The following is a 24476-nucleotide window of genomic DNA, read 5'->3' as shown; positions in this document are numbered from 1 at the left end:
ATTTGGGAGAACAGTCTTATGGACTCTGTGGGAGAGGGAGAGGGTGGGAAGATTTGGGAGAATGACATTGAAACATGTAAAATATCATGTAAGAAACGAGTTGCCAGTCCAGGTTCGATGCACGATACTGGATGCTGGGGGCTAGTGCACTGGGATGACCCAGAGGGATGGTATGGGGAGGGAGGAGGGAGGAGGGTTCAGGATGGGGAACACATGTATACCTGTGGCGGATTCATTTTGATATTTGGCAAAACTAATACAATTATGTAAAGTTTAAAAATAAAATAAAATAAAAAAAAAAGAAACTAAAATAACTGTTTGATTCTAATGAGTACTAATATAGCTTCCTTAAGAAATTTGTATTTAAGACATTAACTTTAAATATTAGACATTCAAGCAGAGTGAGTATGACTGAATTGCTTTAGAATACTGTTAACTATTACCACCTAACACAAAGTAATTCTTCTGAAACTCATAGTCATATATAATTAACTTGGGTAATAACTAAAAGGATAAATATCTTATTGCTTACTCAGATTAATAAAATAATCTACTGTCTACAACAGATAGGATAAGAAGTCAGATACTGTAGGAAACAGATGAAATTACATCAAATCAATATTTCAAACATTTCTAAATTAAAATATTCACAGATGAAAGTCTGAAACTAATTAAGAGACAGTATTTGGTTAGAGCTAAAATAGCACAATGAAACACAGATCAAGAAACAATATATTCAAATAGTGTTAATAACACGATTCAAATAGTGTTAAAATGAAATAAAAATGATACGGCTGGCCCAAGAGGAAGAAACAGATCAGCTGATGCTCAGTAAGAGACAAAAAGAAGATTTAATACCTTAATTGGAAAATTGACTTTATAATTAAAATTTCAGTTCAGTTCAGGTCAGTTCAGTCGCTCAGTCGTGTCTGACTCTTTGCAACCCCATGAATCACAGTGCAACAGGCCTCATTGTCCATCACCAACTCCTGGAGTTCACTCAAACTCACGTCCATCGAGTCAGTGATGCCATCCAGCCATCTCATCCTCTGTCGTCCCCTTCTCCGCCTGCCCCCAATCCCTCCCAGCATCAGGGTCTTTTCCAATGAGTCAACTCTTCGCATGAGGTGGCCAAAGTACTGGAGTTTCAGTTTTAGCATCATTCCTTCCAAAGAACACCCAGGACTGATCTTCTTTAGAATGGACTGGTTGGATCTCCTTGCAGTCCAAGGGACTCTCAAGAGTCTTCTCCAACACCACAGTTCAAAAGCATCAATTCTTCAGCGCTCAGCTTTCTTCACAGTCCAACTCTCACATCCATACATAACCACAGGAAAAACCATAGCCCTGACTAGACGGACCTTTGTTGGCAAAGTAATGTCTCTGCTTTTCAATATGCTATCTAGGTTGGTCATGACTTTCCTTCCAAGGAGTAAGCGCCTTTTAATTTCATGGTGCAAACACCATCTGCAGTGATTTTGGAGCCCAGAAAAATAAAGTCTGCCACTGTTCCCACTGTTTCCCCATCTATTTGCCATGAAGTGATGAGACCTGATTCCATGATCTTCGTTTTCTGAATGTTGAACTTTAAGCCAACATTTTCACTCTCCTCTTTCACTTTCATCAAGAGGCTTTTTAGTTCCTCTACACTTTCTGCCATAACGGTGGTGTTATCTGCATATCTGAAGTTATTGATACTTCTCCCGGCAATCATGATTCCAGCTTGTGTTTCTTCCAGCCCAGCATTTCTCATGATGTACTCTGCATATGTTAAATAAGCAGGGTGACAATATACAGCCTTGACGTACTCCTTTTCCTATTTGGAACCAATCTGTTATTCCATGTCCACTTCTAACTGTTGCTTCCTGACCTGCATATAGGTTTCTCAAGAGGCAGGTCAAGTGGTCTGGTATTCCCATCTCTTTCAGAAGTTTCCACAGTTTATTGTGATCCACACAGTCAAAGGCTTTGGCATTGTCAATAAAGCAGAAATAGATGTTTTTCTGGAACTCTCTTGCTTTTTCAATGATCCAGCAGATGTTGGCAATTTGATCTCTGGTTCCTCTGCCTTTTCTAAAACCAGCTGGATCATCTGGAAGTTCACGGTTCACATATTGCTGAAGCCTAGCTTGGAGAATTTTGAGCATTATTTTACTAGCGTGTGAGATGAGTGCAATTGTGCGGTAGTTTGAGCATTCTTTGGCATTGCCTTTCTTTAGGATTGGAATGAAAACTGACCTTTTCCAGTCCTGTGGCCAGTACTGAATTTTCCAAATTTGCTGGCATACTGAGTGCAGCACTTTCACAGCATCATCTTTCAGGATTTGAAATAGCTCAACTGGAATTCCATCATCTCCACTAGCTTTGTTTGTAGTGATGCTTTCTAAGGCCGGCTTGACTTCACATTCCAGGATGTCTGGCTCTAGGTCAGTGATCAAACCATTGTGATTATTTTGGTCATCATGATCTTTTTTGTACAGTTCTTCTGTGTATTCTTGCCACCTCTTCTTAATATCTTCTGCTTCTGTTAGGTCCATACCATTTCTGTCCTTTATCAAGTCCATCTTTGCATGAAATGTTCCCTTGGTATCTCTAATTTTCTTGAACAGATCTCTAGTCTTTCCCATTCTGTTTTCCTTTATTTCTTTGCATTGATCACTGAGGAAGGCTTTCTTATCTCTTCTTGCTATTCTTTGGAACTCTGCATTCAGATGCTTATAACTTTCCTTTTCTCTTTTGCTTTTTGCTTCTCTTCTTCTCATAGCTATTTTTAAGGTCTCCCCAGACAGCCAATTTGCCTTTTTGCATTAAAAAGTATAAAATTAAAATTTAATACCTTCTAATTGAAAAATGTGGATTACCTCACAGTAGGAGAGGAAAAGGAATTTGTCTAACAATGTATGGGTTGAAAATAGAAAACGTCTCTTTGCTGGCCAAGAGTTTGTTTCACTAATTGAGAAATGCCTACTATGGGAAATAGTCTATAAAATAGGAGGCAAACAGAAGTTTTGTATACTTCACACCTCTGTGCCTGTGTGGACCTAGCCTGTCTTCAGTGCATTTGGGAAAATGCAGTCACTGAAAAATACCCAAACTTTTTATACAGAATTATTGGAAACTTTGTTACTTTATGTTTAATTTATTCTTTTCCACTGTTTCCCATCTATTTGCCATGAAGTGATGGGACCAGATGCCATAATCTTAGTTTTCTGAATGTTGAGCTTTAAGCCAACTTTTTCACTCTCCTCTTTCACTTTCATCAAGAGGCTCTTTAAGTTCTTCTTTGCTTTCTGCCATAAGGGTGGTGTCAACTGCCTATCTGACATTATTGATATTTCTCCCAGCAATCTTGATTCCAGCCTGTGCTTCATCCAGCCCAGTGTTTCTCATGATGTACTCTGCTAAGTTAAATAAGCAGGGTGACAATGTACAGCCTTTAAGTACTCCTTTCCCTATCTGGAACCAGTCTGTTGTCCCATGTCCAGTTCTACCTGTTGCTTTTTGACCTGCATACAGATTTCTCAAGAGGCAGGTCAGGTGGTCTGGTATTCCCATCTCTTTCAGAATCTTCCACCGTTTATTGTAATCCACACAGTCAAAGGCTTTGGCTCAACATTCAGAAAACTAAGATCATGGCATCCGATCCCATCACTTAATGGCAAACACATCAGGAAACAGTGGAAACAGTGACAGACTTTATTTTTGGGGGCTCCAAAATCACTGCAGATGGAGATGTAGCCATGAAATTCAAAGATGCTTACTTCTTGGAAGAAAAGTTTTAACCAACCTAGACAGCATATTAAAAAGCAGAGACACTACTTTGCCAACAAAGGTCCATCTAGTCAATGCTATGGTTTTTCCAGTAGTCATATATGGATGTGAGAGGTGGACTATAAAGAAAGCTGAGCACCGAATATTTGATGCTTTTGAACTGCGGTGTTGGAGAAGACTCTTGAGAGTCCCTTGGACTGCAAGGAAATCCAGCAAGTCCATCCTAAAGGAAATCAGTCCTGAATATTCATTGGAAGGACTGATGTTGAAGCTGAAATTCCAAAACTTTGTCCACCTTATGTGAAGAACTGACTCATTTGAAAAGACCCTGATGATGGGAAAGACTGAAGGAGAGATAAGGGGACAGCAGAAGATGAGATGGTTGGATGGCATCACTGACTCAATGGACACGAGTTTGAGTAAACTCTAGGAGTTGGTGATGGACAGGGAGGTCTGATGTGTTGCAGCCCATGGGGTCACAAAGAGTCGGACACGACTGAGCTACTGAACTAAACTGAATTTATTCTTACATTTGGTAAAGGTAGGGGCCAGACTGAAGGGGAATGAAATATTTATACAAAATGTCCTAATTATGAAAATATAAATGTTTATTTAACAGTCTAGAAAAGAACATGGGAAAATTAATACCAGTATCTGGTAAGATTGGTTAAGGGTTTTTGATTGATTAAATTTTGAATGGACTTTTTTACTTTTACTTTTTTATAAAGTCTTGGAGAAAGGAATGGCAACCCACTCCAGTATTCTTGCCTGGAGAATTCCACGGACAGGGGAGTCTGGCAGGCTACAGTCCATGGGGTCAAAAAGATTTGAACATGGACTGAGAAACTAACACACACACACTTTTGATAATGTCTAGAGGAAAACAAAGAAATGGAAAAGAAGGGTAATGAAAAATTAAAAGTTAAAGAAACCAAAATTCAAACTGATAAACTGACAGTCTTAATGACCTAAAGGTATTAAAGACTAGAATTGTAATGAAAAAGTCAATACCAGTTCTTTGGCTATGTAGGTGCTGTGTGTATATGTGAAACAAATAATATGTATATGTATATTCTCCACAATAATAGTTTTTGAAACTAGCGTTCATTCATTCAACTTCTTTTCCTACCACTTTTTCTCACTCACTCCACTCTAGCTACACTGGGTTCTTTTTTTCTGTTCCATAAATGCCCATCTCATGTCTTCACTCACTGATACCTCTTTCTGAAACACTACTCATTCAGATTTTCATGTTGCTTGCTTCTTCTCATCTTTCATAGCTTTACTTTCATACCTTTAAAATATCTCCTCAGAGAAGCCTTTCAGATCAGCTTTTCAAAAAATAACCTCTCATCATTTCCCACATTTCCTCTCTATAGTTGTTTTGTAACAACAGTTCCTTAAATCAGGGCAATCATTACTGTGCTCTGTCACAAGTATATTCGATTCTCTACTTTTCCCCAGTGACTAATTAGGTTCTGGCATACATCTGGTACATGATAACTATTTACTTAACATAAGGATTAAATTGCCAAATGCTGAAATAAATGACTATTATTACCGGCTATTAAATAAGTGATATTTAATATTTATTGAGAAGGGGACGACAGAGGACGAGACGGTTGGATGACATCACCGACTCGATAGACATGAGTCTGAGCAAGCTCCAGAAGACAATGAAGGACAGGGAAGCCTGGTGTGCTGCAGTCAACAGGGTGGCAAAGAGTCAGACACGACTGAGTGACTGAACAACAAGAATATTTATCGAAAGAAGTGACTATAAACATACATGTTTGAATATAATGGGATATATGCAAGTATACAATGATAAGTAAAAGTTACCTATACTCATGGAACTAACAGACTACTGAGGGAGACACTCAACAAGTAAAACAAAATACAAATATGAAGGGCTGACTGGGACTTGAGCATCTGTGGATTTTCATATACAAGGACTGAAGAACCAATCCCCAGTGGGTTACTAAGCAGAAACTGTACAATAAACTTCTTCAAATTATGAGATAGTCTATAGAGAAATAACAAGATTTTGTGAGAATGTAAGGGAAGAAGCAGAAGCTACTTTAAAGTAAGTAGCTCTGAAGCGATTTTAATACTGAGACTTAAGTGCCAAACATGAAAGTAAGATCACATAGATGGGAAATGGCAGAGCAAGGGTCTGAATTCACGTGGTCTGGATCCAGAGTCTAGGGCCTGAAGCACAACTCAATGCTGCCTAGCTGTAGAGTGGAATTACATGAAATATGTTTCATATCATTTGAATATTTATACTCAATCTAAAGAAAATTCTAAGAATCATGGGAACTTAGAAAAGAAAATATATAAAACACAGAGTAAGAGACAGATTACTGAGAACCTTAGAAGCATATGGAGAAAGAAGCATTTCCTTAGGATAATAAACACTGTATTTCTTACCTTAACACCTATTGCAACAATAAGGTGCTTGGGAAACTGAGAACTGTCAAAACAATAAAGACATTTTTCCATTTGTGCAACAAGACTCCGGTGCTCAGCAATAGCTTTTTTCCTCTGATTCTCTCCCTCTTCACCAAAACGTTCTCTCTCAGCTGCTTTGGAGACAAACATGTCATCCAGAGTGTAATAATCTCCATCTGTTTTTCCCATAAACTAAAAAATGAAAATAAAAGTAGTGGAGAGAAGGCAGTGGTTTATTCAGTTTATTGTACAGTGTCATGAAAAAAGTAAAATCAAAGTGTTAGTCGCTCAGTTGTGTCTGATAATACTATGGCATACTGAAGTTACATCTATAAGTTCTATGATAAAACTATTACATGAACATTTTTAAAAAGAAAAAACTGATTAAAATTTAAGCTTGAACCACAGAGGTCAATTTATTATCATCATCATCACAAATAAAGTGTATTGAGTATTTACTATGTGCAATTCTATGCAATTTGACTGTTTTATACTCCTATGGCCTTCCCTGGTAGTTCAGACAATAAAGAATCTGCCTGCAATGCAGGAGACCTGAGTTCGATCCCTGGGCCTGGAAGATTCTCTGGAGAAGAGAATGGCAACCCACTTCAGTAATTTTGCCTAGAGAATTTCATGGACAGAGGAGCCTGGCAGTCACAAAGAGTTAGACATGACAGAGACTGACACTTTTTATTTTCACACTCCTTTGAGGAAGGAATCAGTATCATTTCGATATATAAATGACGAAACTAAATCACAGAGAGGTTAAGAACAACTTTCACTATAAAATTAGCATGCTGCTGCTGCTGCTGCTGCTAAGTCGCTTCAGTCGTGTCCAACTCTGTGCGACCCCATAGACGGCAGCCCACCAGGCTCCCCCGTCCCTGGGATTCTCCAGGCAAGAACACTGGAGTGGGTTGCCATTTCCTTCTCCAATGCATGAAAGTGAAAAGTGAAAGTGAAGTCGCTCAGTTGTGTCCGACTCTTCGCAACCCCATGGACTGCAGCCTACCAGGCTGCTCCATCCATGGGATTTTCCAGGCGAGAGTACTGGAGTGGGGTGCCATTGCCTTGCATACATTCTATTAAATTTACCACCAATTTGCTAATAAGTATATGGAGAACAATTTTCTCCCTTCTCTTTAAAAAATATTCTTTTAATTTATTTTTATAGAGGTAACAAATTTATAAAATTATGTATGTTTCACGCATACATAATCAATTTCTTTTAATGAGTCTTTCTAATGGTCTCTTATTGAGAATATCCCACAGTTCAACATGCTCTGCATTCTGTTTTGCGGCTATATAATAAACCCAACTTAATTCTGTGTGTCCCTAGTGGTCTTTGGCTAGACACCACTGACATACTGTTCATTTAGGGGTGTGTGATAATGGTGTTTTGATAATGCTAAAAAACTTGTTAAAAGCTTATTTATCTTATTAAAGTGTGGTTGGTTTGCAACATTGTGTTGATTTCAGGTGTGAAGCAGAGTGATTCAGTTATATACATGTGTGCATATGTATGTCTATGTGTATATGTGTGTTCTTTCTGGATTATTTTCCATTATAGGTTATAACAGAATGGTAAGTATAGTTCGCTGTGTTAATCAGTAGGTCTTTGCTTGCTGTTTTGTACACAAGAGTGTGTATATGTTAATCTGAAACTCCTAATTACTTAAATTAGGAATTAAAATTTATTTTTATTAACAAAAATAAATCCCAGAAACTCACCCATGAAAAAAAATGTTTAAATTAGCATGCACTCCGCATAGAATATAAAACAGTTTTCAACTGTATCTCAAGGCACTTTCTCTTTTAAACCTTCACAATAAACTGTAGCAAGAGGGATGTTTTTAAAACAAAAATTTTATTTACTTATTTATGTCCTGGCTTAAAATCCTCAAAACACCTTACATTGGAAACAGGATCAAGTTCAAACCATTCTTTGCCCTACTAAGTCATAGATATTGAAAGGTATAATGATTAAAAACTTGGGTTCTATAATCAGAACTGTACAAAAAAGACCTTCACGATCCAGATAATCATGATGGTGTGATCACTCACACTCACCTAGAGCCAGCCATTCTGGAACGTGATGTCAAATGGGCCTTAGCAAGCATCACTATGAACAAAGCTACTGGAGGTGATGGAGTTCCAGTGCAGCTATTTCAAATACTAAAAGATGATGCTGTGAAAGTGCTGCACTCAATATGTCAGCAAATCTGGAAAACTCAGTAGTGGCCACAGGACTGGAAAAGGACAGTTTTCGTTCCAATTCCAAAGAAAGGCAATGCCAAAGAATGCTCAAACTACCGCACAATTGCACTCATCTCACACACTAGTAAAGTAACACTCATTATTCTCCAAGCCATACTTCAGCAATACATGAACTGTGAACTTCCAGATGTTCACGCTGGTTTTAGAAAAGGCAGAGGAACCAGAGATCAGATTGCCAATATGCTGCTGCTGCTGCTAAGTCACTTCAGTTGTGTCTGAATACGTGCGACCCCATAGACGGCAGCCTACCAGGCTCCGCCGTCCCTGGGGTTCTCCAGGCAAGAACGCTGGAGTGCATTGCCATTGCCTTCTCCAATGCGTGAAAGTGAAAAGTGAAAGTGAAGTTGCTCAGTCATGTCCGACTGTTCGCAGACAAGCAGCACTGGACTGCAACACTGAAAAACCAAGAGAGTTCCAGAAAAACATCTATTTCTGCTTTATTGACTATGCCAAAGCCTTTGACTGTGTGGATCACAATAAAGTGTGGAAGATTCTGAAGAAGATGGGAATACCAGACCACCTGACCTGCCTCTTGAGAAATCTGTATGCAGGTCAGGAAGCAACAGTTAGAACTGGACATGGAACAAAGATTAGTTCCAAATATGAAAAGGAGTACATCAAGGCTGTATACTGTCACCCTGATTATTTAAATTATATGAAGGGTACATCATGAGAAACGCTGGGCTAGAGGAAGCACAAGTTGGAATGACGACTGCCGGGAGAAATATCAATAACCTCAGATATGCAGACGACACCATCCTTATGGCCGAAAGCAAAGAACTAAAGAGCCTCTTGATGAAAGTGAAAGAGAAAAGTGAAAAAGTTGGCTTAAAGCTTGACATTCAGAAAACTAAGATCATAGCATCCAGTTCCATCACTGCATGGCAAATAGATGGGGAAACAGTGGAAACAGTGTCAGACTTTATTTTTCTGGGCTCCAAAATTACTGCAGATGGTGACTGCAGCCATGAAATTAAAAGACATTTTCTCCTTGGAAGGAAAGTTATGACCAATCTAGACAGCCTATTAAAAAGCAGAGACATGACTTTGTCAACAAAGGTCCGTCTAGTCAAGGCTATGGTTTTTCCAGTGGTCATGCATGGATGTGAGAGGGACTACAGAGAAAGCTGAGCGCTAAAGAATTGATGCTTTTGAACTTTGATGTTGGAGAAGACTCTTGAGAGTCCCTTGGACTGCAAGGAGATCAAACCAGTCCATCCTAAAGGAGATCAGTCCAGGGTGTTCATTGGAAGGACAGAAGTTGAAGCTGAAACTCCAATACTTTGGCCACCTGATGTGAAGAGTTGACTCATTTGAAAAGACCCTGATGCTGGGAAAGATTGAGGGCAGGAGGAGAAGGGGATGACAGAGGATGAGATGTTTGGATGGCATCACCAACTTGGTGGACATGGGTTTGGGTGGACTCCGCGAGTTGGTGATGGACAGTGAGGCCTGGCATGCTGCAGTTCATGGGGTTGCAAAGAGTCAGCCACGACTGGGTGTCTAAACTGAACTATAATCAGAATAACTGTAGTAGTATTCTAAATAATAATAACAGGCAGTTATTTAATCTTTCTGCATTGTCCCTATAGTCTATTTCCCTACTTTACAATGGTTATAACAGTATTATTCATCTAATAAGATTATCTTTCTTAATCCTTTAGCACATGCCTGGCATGCAATAAGGACTTATAAATATGAGTCACCTCAGTCACATGTGATCACGTTGTTGTTCAGCTGCTCAGTCATATCAGACTCTTTGAAACCCCATGGACTGCAACATACCTGAATTCCCTGTCCTTCTGAATCTCCCAGTTTGTTCAAACTCTTGTTCATTGAGTCAATGGTTCCATCCAACCATCTCATCCCTGTTGCCCCCTTCCCAGTAAATCTTTGCCAGCATCAGTCTTTTCCACTGAGTCAGCTCGTCCCATCAAGTGGCCAAAGTAATGGAGTTTCAGCATCAGTCCTTCCTATGAATATTCAGGGTTGATTATCTTTAGGATTGACTGGTTTGATCTCCTTGCTTTCCAGGGAATTCTCAAGAGTCTTCTCCAACACCTCAGTTGGAAGGCATCAGTTCTTCAGTGCTCAGCCTTCTTTATGGTTCAACTGTCACATAATCAATGGAAAAAACCATAGTTGGAGTTTTAAACAAAACCAAAGGTTGAGTTTTAAGCCAACTTTTTCACTCTCCTCTTTCAATTTTATCAAGATGATTTTTTAACTCAACATTCAAAAAACAAAGATCATAGCATCTGCTCCCATCGCTTCATGGCCAATAGATGGGAAAACAATGGAAACAGTGACAGACTATTTTCTTGGGCTCCAAAATCACTGCAGATGGTGACTGCAGCAATTAATTTCAAAAAGACTTGCTCCTTGGAAGAAAAGCTATGACCAATTTAGACAGCATATTAAAAAGCAAAGATATTACTTTGCCAACAAAGGTCTTCATAGTCAAAGCTATGGTTTTTCCAGTAGTCATGTATGGATGTGAGAGTTGGACCATAAAGAAAGCTGAGCACTGAAGAATTGATTCTTTTAAACTGTGGTGTTGGAAAAGACTCTTGAGGGTCCCTTGGACTGCAAGGAGATCAAACCAGCCAATCCTAAAGGAAATCAGTCCTGAATATTCATTGGAAGGACTGATGCTGAAGCTGAAACTCCAATACTTTGGCCACCTGATGCGAAGAGGTGACTCACTGGAAAAGACCCTGATGCCAGAAAGATTGAAGGCAGGAGGAGAAGGGGACAACAGAGGATGGGACGGTTGGATGGCATCACCAACTCGAAGGACATGAGTTTGAGTAAGCTCTGGGAGTTGGTGATGGACAGGGAAGCCTGGTATGCTGCAGTCCATGGGGTCACAAAGAGTCAGATGTGACTGAGCGACTGAATTGAAGAGGCTCTTTAGTTCCTCTTCACTTCCTGCCATTAGGGTGGTGTCATCTGCATATCTGAGGTTACTGATATTTCTCTCGGCAATCTTGATTCCAGCCTGAGCTTCATCCAGCCGGGCATTTTGCATGATGTACTGTGCATAAAAGTTAAATAAGCAGGGTGACAATATACAGCCTTGACGTACTCCTCCCAATTTGGAACCAGTCTGTTGTTCTATGTCTGGTTCTGCTGCTTCTTGACCTGCATACAGTTTTCTCAGGAGGCAGGTAAGGTGGTCTGATATTCCCATTTCTTTAAGAATTTTCCATAGTTTGTTATGATCCATAGGATCAGTCACATGTGATCATATCTCTACTCAAACTCTATATTTTGCCCCCCTATTTGAGTCCCCCAAAGTACTGTTCTCTTCAGGCTTTGCACATATTGCTCTCTGACCAATTTTGTCCTCAATTTCACCATTCCTACTTCTACTCACTTTCTTAATCTGAAGCTGGTTTATAGGGCTGGCCAAAAAGTTCCTTCTGTTTTAACAAGGGATACATTTTCATTTTCACCAAGAACTTTACTGAAAAAATGTATTCACCAGTTTTTCCACTATCTTCTGCTGCTTTCCTGGCAACTTCACAATTCCATCTTCCCAAAACTTTTTATCTTCATGAACAATGAACTGTTCCAGGTATCTTTTACAGTCTTTCAGGGAATTGAAATTTTTTCCATTAAGAGAATTTTGTAAAGACCAAAAGAAAGGGAAATCTGAAAGTGCAATGTCTGGTGAATATGGTGGATGAATCAGAACTTCCCAGTCAAGATGTAACAATTTTTGCCTGGTCATCAAAACATGTGGTCTTGTACTAACCTGATGGAACATTATGTGTTTTCTATTGAATTATCTAATTGGGAGCAGTACTTGTTGGAATTAACACCCCTTCTACATCATCACTCTCAGGGGATACCTGAGTCCTTTTATTCAACTAACAGAGGCAGTAAGAGGAAAACTAGTTCATTTGCTACTCCCACATTTACAAACCTAGCTGTATCTGTGCCTTACCTACTGGTAGACAGTAACCAGATCCTTTCTAAGACTATCTCTTCACCAACTGTTCTTACATTCACTTTTGAACACATCATAATCAAGCTTTTCTGTTTAGCAGACTAAGGAAACCACACTTATCAAAGTCACAAAGGGAGTTTGCTGGTGGGCCAATGGTTAAGATGCAGGACTTTCACTGCCACGGCCCAGGTTCAATCCCTGCTTGGGGAACTAAGATCTCACAAGCTGCATGACATGGTGGAAAAAAAAAAAAAAAGTCACGAGAAACATTCCCAGTGCCAAATGAATACTCACTTTTCTATCTATGAAAATGCTACTGTCTCTCAGAAATAGGTAACAGTTATTCACAACATCTTTCTTGTCTCCTCTGGATGCTGAAACATCACATGCTGTTTTCCTTCCACCTCACTGGTCGAACCTTCTCAATCCCCTTTGTTGAATCTTTTTCCTTCTTTCAGATAGTGCTCAGCTCCGTCTTCAGATCCTCCTCATAAATAATTTCTTAAGTCCCTGTTAACAGCATCTATATCTATATGGGAGAACCAAGATATACCCAGAGCTCTGTGCACAGTCATTCCACACCATCATGTGAATGACTAATGGGCATACTTAATGTGTTAATAATAGTATTCTTCATCTCCCACCTCCTGAAAGATTTTTTCCCTGCCAAAGTTTTTCTGTTACAATGAATGGCACCAGCATTGCCCCAAATCTTACTGCTTTTCATCAGTTTACCAACCTAACCCAAGCCTCTATCTGAATTAAGGAAATTATCCTCCTAAACATTCTCCCTGCTTCCATTCTTGCCTATCTACATTACATTCTCAAAAGAGTCACCAGAAAAATCTTTCAAAACATAAACCAGCAGTCTCCAGACTGGCATTTCAGGGGCTAGGAAGTTGCCACGCTATCCCAACAAGTACAAAGGTGAGCAAACTGAAAACTCGACAGCACTTCTTAGACTCAGGGAAGTAATTGCCCCCAAAATTGGAGAAACAATCAGGTTGATACAAAGAATCCTAATTCAATTTATTTGTGAAAAACCACTGGTTCTGCGAGAACCAGTGCCAGGATAGGAAAATCTAAACTGCAGTTGATAAATTTCAGGAGGCTCAGTGTAGACAAATAGGCAAGTTAACAATCCCAGGGGAATCCAGTCATAAGGGGCCCCCTCAAAATTTTGTGAATTTTATCTCTTGGAGCTCTACCAGGTCTGCAGAGTAAATATCAGAGAAAAGTCCTCTGTGACTTTCAACAAGGGGAAGGGAAAAGGAAACACCCTGAAATGTACCAAGGCATTCTTTTCTTCTTACCAAGGCCAGCCCTTCAGCAGAAATTGCCACACCAGAGTTTAACCTGCTGGAGTTTTAGCAGAGCCTAATCTACCTGAAAGAAGGGAAACATTCAAATCCAGCCCCTTCTAGCCACTCTATTCTATTCCAACTAAGCGGAGAAAAACTTGTGAAGTACTGGTGAAATTCACAGTCCAGCAGCACAGGCTCACCAAAAACAGATGGATAATGTAAGCAAAGACACAGTACATGTACCTACGATCTCTGGGCCAGGAAGATCCCCTGGAGAAGGGAAATGCCAACCCACTCCAGTATTCTTGCCTGAAAAATTCTAAAGACAGAGGAGACTGTCACATTGCAGTCCAAAGAGCTGGACATGACTGAGTGACTAAGCACATGCACAATGTAAGCAGAGATATGGAAATTCTAAGAAAAGAACCAAAAAAAAACAAAAAAACAAAAAAACTAGATGCTGGAGATGAAAAACACTGTAACAGAAATGACAAATGCCTTTGATGGATTCATTAATAATTGGACAAGGCTAAAGAAAAAAATCCCTGAGCTTGAGGATATGACAACAGAAACTTCCACAACTGAAAAGCAGAGAGAACAAAAACAAACAAACAAAAAGAGCCAAGAGAGAATATTTAAGAGCTATGTGAAAGTGAAAGTCGCTCAGTTGTGTCGAACTCTTTGTGACCCCATGGACTATACAGCCCACGGAATTCTCCAGGCCAGAATACTGGAGTGGGTAGCCGTTCCCTTCTCCAGGGGATCTTCCCAACCCAGGGATCAAACCCTTGGTCTTCCAGATTGCAGGCAGATTCTTTACCAGCTGAGCCACAAGGGAAGCTACGGGACAACAATAAAACACAAAATGAGGTCATGATACTGTCCTACTAAAAACCTTCAAATGGTTCCCTATCATTTAAAACAAACAAGGGCTTCCCTGGTGGCTCAGTGGTAAAATTTGCCTGCCAACACAGGAGACATGGGTTTGATCCCTTGTCCAGGAAGATCCCACGTGCTATGGGGCAACTAAGTCCATGTGCCACAACTATTGAGCCTGTGCTCTAAAGTCCAAGAGCCTCAACCACTGAGCTCATGTGCTGCAACTACTGAAGCCCATGCACCCTAGAGCCCATGCTCTGCAACAAAAGAAACCCACATACTGCAGCTAGAGAGCAGCCCTCACTTCCCACGACTAGAGAAAAGCCTGTGGAGAATGAAGACCCAGCACAGCTGGGAAAAAAAAAAAAAAAAGAAAGAGTAGGTGTAAGGCAGAATGGGAAAGCAACTTTTAGAAATAAATAAATAAAACAAAAGCAGAAGCTCTCACACCTTGGCCCCAAGACCTGACATGGTCTGACCATTTCCTCTTCTACACCTCTTTTCATTTCTCCTCTATTCAGAGTCACATGTGTCATCCTGCTGTTTTTTAAAGCTTATAGTATTTGTCTCTTCTTCAGATCAACTGCATTTGTTGTTTCTGCTGCATGGTCTTCCCCCAGATTTTTATACAGATCACTCCCCTTCACTTTGTTCAGAAGTCTGCTGAAATATCACCTTCACAGACAGGTCTTCCTTCAGCATTCTACTGAAAACACCATCCTATCTCCTTTTATCTTGTTTTACTCTCTACAAAACTATTTTCTATTTTGTGACACAGTATTTATGTTATGTAATTTTTTAATGTTATGTAATTTTTATATCATGCATTTGTTCATTTTATATCTCATCTACTAGAAATATAAGCTCCTTGGGGTTGGGGAACTTTATTACTTCACTATACCCAGCACCTAAAATGGTATCCAGCACAAATTAGATGCCCAATAAATACCTTTTAAAATTAATAAGTGATTTATTTTTAATTAAAAATTCTAACAAGGTTTTGTTTTATTTTCTGTATAAATGTGAATGGATTATAATAAAATTACTAAAACTATATTTCATTCAGACTTCTAAATTTCTGAGAAGGAAACTTCCATAAAAATATGTCCTTCTATCTGCAGTGAATTTCCAGACCCTAGAAGATTTCTAGTATTTCACCCCAAATAAAGAGAAGAAAAATTAACCTAATAGGCTAAAGTTAAGTTCCCATATAATTCTTGGTGATAATAAACATTTCTATTTAAATCAAAGTATTTTTTACTCCCTCTGACACACATATATACACACTGATATCTTGATTGCCTTTGTTCTAGTTTTCATTAAGTTAATTTTTTCCATCAGGTAAAACATTCATATAGCTAAAAAGAAAAGTCTAATAAGGTATACAGTAAAAAGTCTCCCTCCTATTCCTCAGATACCTAGGTTCAAGTTCCCATCACCAATAGCATCATAAGCAAGGATGGCAATTTGTTCAATCAAGTGCCAAACAGTAAATATTTTCAGTCTTGTGGGCTACAAAGTCTCTGTCTCAACTACTCAGCTCAGCTGTTATAAAGTGAAAACAGCCCTAGACTACATGTAAAGTGAAAACAACCTTAGATTACATGTCAATGAAGCTGTTACAAAACGAAAATAGCCTCAGACTACATGGAAATAAAATGAACATAGCTGTGTTCCAATAAAACTTCACTTGTAAATACAGTGAGATAAATTTTCCCAGTGGAGTCAAACCCTAATTTAAATGTCTCTTTGGACACTGATGTATAGAACAGTCTTTTGGACTCCGTGGGAGAGGGAGAGGGTGGGATAATTTGGGAGAATGGCATTGAAACATGTATAATATCATATATGAAATGAGTCGCCAGCCCAGGTTCAATGCACGATACTGGGTGCTTGGGGCTGGTGCACTGGGACGACCCAGAGGGATGGTACAGGAAGGGAGGAGCTAGGAGGGTTCAGGATGGGGAACACGTGTATACCTGTGGTGGATTCATGTTGATGTATGGCAAAACCAATACAATATTGTAAAGTTAAAAAATAAAATAAAATAAAATTCAAAAATAAATAAATAAATAAATAAATGTCTCTTTGATAACAAGTGTTAATGGCAGTGTTTGAAAGGAAATGCAATGAAGCGTTTGCAACAAAGATAATTATTTGAAATTAAAGAATTCATCCTACTACCCATGAAACATTGATATACTTTTAAAAAGAATATAAAATTTTTATATGAATAGACTTAAGGTTATTCCAAGATGTCTTCTTTATAATATTTTTTATATATTACTTTAATTATACACCTGTGGCATAATTATGAAGAACCGATGAAACATCAAGACAAAACAGACTGGTAATCTAACTAGCAAGTATGTTGTCAACATTAAAAGTCTTGCCCCAAATGTTCTCTTAAATGGTAGAGCAAATACATAATTAACATTTTCATAGAATACATTATAAAATTAACCCAGAATTCTTATTTTTAAAAAAACTAAATCCCTAAAATATACTGCCCAATCACATCAATTCTAAAATGCAGGTTTCTGATGTGTCTTAGAAAGGATTTAATTTAATAAAACAAAGTTTAGAGAGAACCAGCTATCTCTGCAAAGTACATCACTGTAGACTGAGTAGACGGAATTTCTCAAAATTCAAAGGTATCCCAGCAATATATCTTACCTTCGATGTCATTCTCATAAAAAGTTTGTTGTGACTTTCTGCTGTTCCCATCTTTTCATTCTTGACTAAATCATTTAGGCTTAAGTTATCATCATCATGAAAGTATCTGACCCTTTCTTTTCCCTCATAAGTTGAAACCTATGACAAAATGAACACTGTAAGTTTAATGAAAACACAAGTCTGAAGTATTTTAATAAACTACCTATAAATCTGACATTAAAAGTAAAAATCCCAATATATATCATAATCTTCCCTTCTAGTTTCTTTCTATTCTGTCTGCATCCATGTGGAAGAATTTCCATTAAAATGACACTCCCTACCTCTTCTGTACCATTACCTTCCTCTTCCCAAGGGATGGAAGCATGAAAGTATCTGATTTCTGAGTTTTAGGCAAAGGGCAGAATTGCTTTATGCTTTCTCTCCCCTCCTTGTAGTAAAAAATCCCTAACATTGTAGAGTTAAGTTGGAAGTTATCCAGAGATTGAGAAAGTATATCAAAAACAAAAGTGAGGTTTTAAGCAAATCTACTTCAAACAGCTGTATCAGAAGCAAAGCTGATATTCTGACTCTCATCTAAACAATTCCGGGTTTTCCTTTCAGTTGGTTCCATACCTGTCAGTGGAAAAGAAAAGTGCTGCGTATTACCTACCAAATCAAATCTCCTCAACACTGATCTCAAATTCCCTTATCCAAATAAATCCTGCTGTTCAACTTCTTTGGAACCACCCTCTTATTTTATGCCCATGTTACCATTCTCATCTTCACAACCTTGTATCTCACGTTCTATGACTTCAATCACTCCTTGGATGCAAATCTCTTTCTGGTCCCCTTATCCTTCATTATACTCAAAAAGCAAACCTCAGTGCCAAATGAATGTGTCTACCTCTTTACTCCTGTACCTAGATTACTCAATAGTAAGCAATTCAAGAACATGACTGAATGCCATCTGGCAATGGGTCTATGAACCCCAAGCCAGTTCTGTCATCTCATACAATTCAAACCTTTACTATTTTCCTATGACATCTTTCTTGCAAAACCCGAATACTTCCCATTTCATCAAAAGAGGTGTCTATCCCATTTCTATTTGCACTCAACAGGCAGATTATAAACATTTGACAGAAAGATTCTAAATGACTCTTTTGTGTACTTAATTACTGCTTATAAGATCTTTCAAATTTGAAACAAAAAATCTAACTTGAGAAAATTGAATATGTTGTTTTTGCCATTTTAAGAGCCTCAAGGCAGTGCTATAAATTAACCGCAGCAGCTAGAAGGCAGAAAACAAAATTAGGTTTATAAAGGATAAAACACAGATAAGAGATGTATGGGACCAAGGTTTTCCCTAAGAGCTATGATGAGTATGTAAAAAGAAGCTAGAAATAATGTCAAAGAAATAAACGTTAAAATTAAGACTTCCTTAAAAATTCAATGTTCACATCTGCTGTTGAATTAGATAACATTTTGTAAAAGGCAAAGGGATATAATTAGAAGTAATATCACTATTTACTGCCTTTTAATGTTTGCATTGGGCTTCCCTGGTGGCTCAGGGGTAAAGAATCCGCCTGCCAATGTAGGAGATGCGGGTTTGATTCCTAGGTTGTTAAGATCCCCTGGAAAAGGAAACAGCAACCCACTCCAATATTCTTGCCTGGGAAATGCCATGGACAGAGGAGCCTGGCAGGCTACAGTACATGAGGCTACAAAGAGTCATATACTACTGAGCAATGAAAGACCAACAGCATTTGCATTACTGAACTACATGTCTAAAAATATTTCAAAGGACAGTTGACCCTTGAACAATGCAAAGGTTAGGGGCAGTGAATTCCTCTTTTCCCCTTTGTATCAGATTATAGTTGATCCTTTAACTATACTCCATATCCACAGGTTCAAACCACCACAGATATGTAGTACTACAGTATGTAATTTATTGAAAAAGTTCTGTGTATAAGTGGACTTGAGCAATTCAAACTCAGGTGGTTAAAGGATTAACTGTAAATCTGATACAAAGGGGAAAAAAGGAATTCTAAAGTAATAAACAAAAGATATATGTTAAACATACATTCTGTCTTTTCCTTCTTCCTTCTTGTTTTCCTGGTGTGTTTACAGGCCAGACTCTTCCAGAATGATCTGTTCTGACAAGGATCACTTCTTCCTGATCTTCATCCTATATAAAGTTATATAGGATATATATATACTGAATGCTTGTTAAGTAAACTTAACAAAACTAAAATCGTATCAAGCATCTTTTCTTACAACACTATAAGATTGGACATTAACACAAGAAAAAAAATCTAAAAAACATAAATACGTGGAGGCTAAACAATATGTTGCTAAACAACCAATGGATCAATGAAGAAATAAAACAGGAAATAAAAAATATCTAGAGACAAAGGAAAATGAAGCTCAACCATTCAAAATATGTGGGATGTGAGAAAAGTTCTAAGAGAGAAGTTTAAGACAATACAATCTTACGGCAGGAAAAAGGAAAAACCACAAATAAACAACCTAACCTTACAATGAAAACAACCAGAAAAAGAGGAACAAACAAAACTCAAAGTTAGTAGAAGGAAAGAAATAATAGAGATCAGAGCAGAAATGAAAATTTTTAAAAATTAAAGATCAATAAAACTAAAACCTGGTTCTTTGAAAACAAAATTGATAAATCTTTAGCCAGATGCATCAAGAAAAAGAAGGAGTGGGTTCAAATCAATAAAATTAGAAATAAAAAAGAAGAAGTTACAATGTACCACAAAAATTAAAATGCTCATAAGAGACTGTCTCAAGCAACTAGATGTCAATAATATGGACAAGCTAGAGGAAATGAAGACATTCTTAGAAAGGTACAATCTCCCAAGAATCTTCTTCCATCGTACAAATGGAAATATGAACAGACTAATTACAAGTAATGAATTGAAATTATGATAAAAAATCTTCCAACAAACAAAACTCAGCAACAAATGGCTTCATAGGCAAATTCTACCAAACATTTAGAGAAGAGTTAATATTTACATTTAGAAAAGAGTTAACATCATTCTTCTAAAACTATTTCGAAAAACTGCAAAGGAACAGTCCCAAAGTCATTCTATGAAGCCACCACAACCATCATGCCAAAATGAAACACAGATGACTACAGAAAAGGAGAAAATTATGGGCCAATATCACTGATTAACATAGACGCAAAAGTCCTCAACAAAATACTAGCAAGCTCAATCCAACAAAATATTAAAAGGGTCATACACCATGACCAAGTGGGATTTCTCCCAGGGATACAAAAATTTTTCAATATTTTCACATTAATCAGTGATACAGCAACAAACTTAAGAACAAAAACCATACAGACATATCAACAGGCACAGAAAAAGCTTTTGACAAAATTCAACACCCATTTATGTTAAAAAACAAGAAAACCTTCCAGAAAGTGGGCATGGATGAAACATGTCTGAATATAATAAAAGCCAATTATGACAAAGCTACAGCCAACATTACGCTTACAAGTGCAAAGCTGAAAGCATCTCCTCTGAGATGAGTAACAAGACAAGGATGTCCACTTTTGCCACTTTCATTCAACACGGTTTTGGAAATCCAAGCCACCGAAATTGAAGAAGAAAAAGAAATGAAAGAAATCCAGATTGGAAAAGAAGAAATTAAACTGCCACTGTTTGCAGATGACATGGTACTATACATAGAAAATCTTAAAGATGCTACCAGAAAACTTGTAGAGTTCATCAATGATCGGTAAAGTTAGAGTATACAAAATTAAAACACAGAAATTTGTTATACATCTACACACTAAAAACAAAAGACCAGAAAGAGAAATTAAAGAAACAATCTCATCAACACATGAAAAAGAAACAAACATGCAGGAATAAAGCAACCTAAGGAGACAATAGATGTACAGTTCAAAAACAAGACAATGATCAAAGAAATCAAAGATTATACAAACAGATGAGAAGATATACCACATTCTTGGTTTGAAAGAATCAATACCGTCAAAATGACAATACTGCATAAGTCAATCTATAAAGATTGAATGCAATTCCTACCAAATTACCAATGGCATTTTTTTAGAACAAAAAGAAGAGAAAATTATTTGTATGGAAACACAAAAGACCTTGAAAAGCAAAATGAATCTGGAGAAAGAAAAATGGTGCTGGAGGAATCAGAATCCCTGACTTCAGACTACACTACAAAGCTACAGACATCAAAAAATGGTACTGGCATAAAAATAGAAATACAGATCAATGGAACAGGATACAAAATCCACAAATAAACCCACACACCTATGGCCAATTAATCTATTACAACAGGGGCAAGACTATAAGGGAAGGAAGATGCTCTCTTCAAAAAATATTCCGAAGAAAACAGAACAGCTACATGTAAAACAAGGAAACTGGAACATTCTTTACCACCATACACAAAAATAAACTCAACACGACTAAAAACATAAATGTAAGACCAGATTCTATAAAAAGACTTAGAGGAAACCATAGGCAGAACACTCTTTAAAGTAAATCACAGTACTATCTTCCTGAGGCTGTCTCCCAGAGTAATATGAAAAGACAACCAATAGAATGGGAGAAACTATTTGCAAACAATGAAACCAGTAAGGGATTAATCTCCAAAATTTACAAACAGCTCATGTGGCTCAATATTAAAACACACACACAAACAAAATCAAAAAAGGGTAGATGACTTAAACAGACATTTCTCCAAAGAAGACATACAGATGGTAAAGAGGCACATTTGAAAAGATGCTGAACACAGCTAATTACTAGAAAAATGTAAACCAAAACTACAATGAGATGTCACCTTACACTAGTCAAAATAGCTATTATCAAAAAATCTGCAAACAGTAAAAGCTGGAGAGAGTGCAGGCACTGTTGGTGGGAATGTAAATTGATATAGCCACTATGGAGAAAAGTATGGAGATTCCTCTAAAAACCAAAAACAGAATCACCATATGAGCCAGCAATCCCACTACTGGGCATATACCCTGAGAAAACCATAATTCAAAAAGACACATGTACCCCAATATACCCTGCACCACTATTTACAAAGCAAAGACATGGAAGTAACCTAAATGTCCATCAACAAAAGCATGGATAAGACCATATGATACACATATAGAGTAGAACATCACTTAGCAATTTAAAAAAAAATGCAATTTGCAGCAAAACAGATAGACCTAGAGAATGTCATACTGAGTGAATAAGTTAGACACTGAAAGAACAATACATGTAATACTGCTTATATGTGGAATCCTAAAAAAAAAAAGGTGGGGGGGCACCAATAAATTTATTTACAAAACAGAAACAGATTCACAGATTTAGAGAACAAGCTTACAGTTACCAGTAGGGAAAAGCAGGCAGAAGGGATAGATTGGGAGCTTGGGACTGACATATATGCACTTCTTTTAAAACAGATAATCAACAAGGAACTACTGTATAGCATAGGGAACTCTGTTAAATACTCGGTAATAAACTAAATCAGAAAAGAATTTCAAAAAGAATTGACACATGTATATGTACAAACTGAATCAGTCTGCTCTACACTAGAAACTAACACAACATTGTTAATCAACTATGCTACAATAAAAAATTAAAAAAAAAAAGAATGGCAATTCTATCACAGCAGAAGGAGACTGAAATTCCACATCTTATCCCCTTCAAACCATAACTGAAGCATACTGACAAAGACTATATAGGTTTAAGGTACAAAAAAAGAGTAAAGACCCTACCAAATCTTGAAAGCAATTAAATGACAGAATGAACTTGTTGAATTATCTACCATAATGGTATTCCACGTAACTTCTATTCTTTCAATTAACAGCCCTCAAATGATTTTCACTTCTACTCTTCAAAAGAAGTTATTCCCATGAACTTTTATTAAATATACACCCAACTGCATTCTATGATAAAAACAGAATTTTCCTGAAAAGGTCCTAATAAAAAAATGACATAAAGTATACTAGCTAACAACTTCATTAAAAGTCAATTCAAAACAAGACTAAGCAAATTATTTGCATTTCAGTCTATCTCTCCAAAGAGAATTAATTATTTAAAAAACTTTCAATTTCATTACTAGAGATTTACTTTCCCTGTTGAAACAGAAAGGGAAAAAAATGCATCCAAATTTTCGATCTTACATGCACACACAATATTATGTATTTCCACTATTAATCAACCAGTATTAATTAATAGTGTCATATTTTAAAGAATATCTCAGCTTACAGACACCTTCAACCTTGTAGGTGAAGGACAAAAATAAAAACCTACTAGAACAACCAAATAAAGGGAGACAAGAAATTTATATGAAAAAAAATTTAGAGTAATGAAAGTAAAGAAGACCCAAGATCTCAAAAAGAGATGTGTGGGCCTGGCAACCCTGGGGAGGTGCTGCGGGCTGGTGGGCGGGCTCAGGCAGTGGGATGGCAGAATTTCCACAGTGATAAGTCAACAGTGGAAAATCTGAAGAGATGCGAGCAGCAAAAAGAAACTAAACCAGAAGGTTCTGATGCTTGAAAAAGTAACAGTGTGCTCTCTAAGCTGTAACCAAGCTGTTAACACTGGTCTGCTGTTTCAAATCTTTGCTGCTGCAATACAGAACTGAAGAAATTATACACTCCCCTAATATATCTGGTGCCGTGACCTGGATGTAACCTGGCTGAAATAACCTCAGCTCAGCACCTGCAAGGCAGAGACCAAGCATGGCAGAAGCCAAATTTGACAAAAGCTCATGCTATAGAAGCCAAACACAAAAGAAATCCAGCACAGTGGAATTGACAAGAAGCCCAGCATGCTGGAAACCAGGACACCAAAAACAAACTTGGCAAAAAGCTCATGTGGCTCAGTCTCAGATTCCAGAAGACCTCCAGCTAAGAGATCAAGCCCTGAGCCTTTAGAGTGGGAGCACTAACTCCAAGACCCTAGAGTACCAGAGAACTAACCCTAGGAAGTACCAAATAGTTAGAACTTCCACAAATGAAACCACTTGAATGCAAGAACGGGCATCTTCCAACCACCCTGTGCAAGACGCCTCACCCAAACAACAAACAAACAAAATAAAACAAACCTAATCATCAGTAGACAGGATTACCACCTCACTCAGCCTTGCCCATCAGAGGAAAAAGCAAAAAAAAAAAAAAAAAAAATTCAGCACAA

The 24476-nt window shown here is 37.7% G+C and overlaps 1 protein-coding gene across 5 annotated transcripts in view; it reads right to left on the bottom strand.

Moving 5' to 3' along the window:
• Nucleotides 1-24476, bottom strand: part of CWF19L2 (CWF19 like cell cycle control factor 2) — a 138375-nt gene that overhangs the window by 37182 nt on the left and 76717 nt on the right. For 3 of the 5 annotated variants that reach the window (XM_005215777.5, XM_015474602.3, XM_059875073.1), the window contains 3 exons: nucleotides 19376-19480; nucleotides 17317-17454; nucleotides 6205-6417 (listed from right to left, as the gene is read on the bottom strand). In XM_005215777.5, the coding sequence (XP_005215834.1) occupies nucleotides 6205-6417; nucleotides 17317-17454; nucleotides 19376-19480 (456 nt within the window). The remainder of the gene's footprint in view (nucleotides 1-6204; nucleotides 6418-17316; nucleotides 17455-19375; nucleotides 19481-24476) is intronic. The other 2 variants (XM_024975723.2, XM_059875072.1) reach the window with 2 other exon arrangements.

Source organism: Bos taurus, chromosome 15, assembly GCF_002263795.3.
Source record: "Bos taurus isolate L1 Dominette 01449 registration number 42190680 breed Hereford chromosome 15, ARS-UCD2.0, whole genome shotgun sequence".
Lineage (NCBI taxonomy): Eukaryota > Metazoa > Chordata > Mammalia > Artiodactyla > Bovidae > Bos > Bos taurus.
This window is presented reverse-complemented; position numbering and strand designations above follow the sequence as displayed.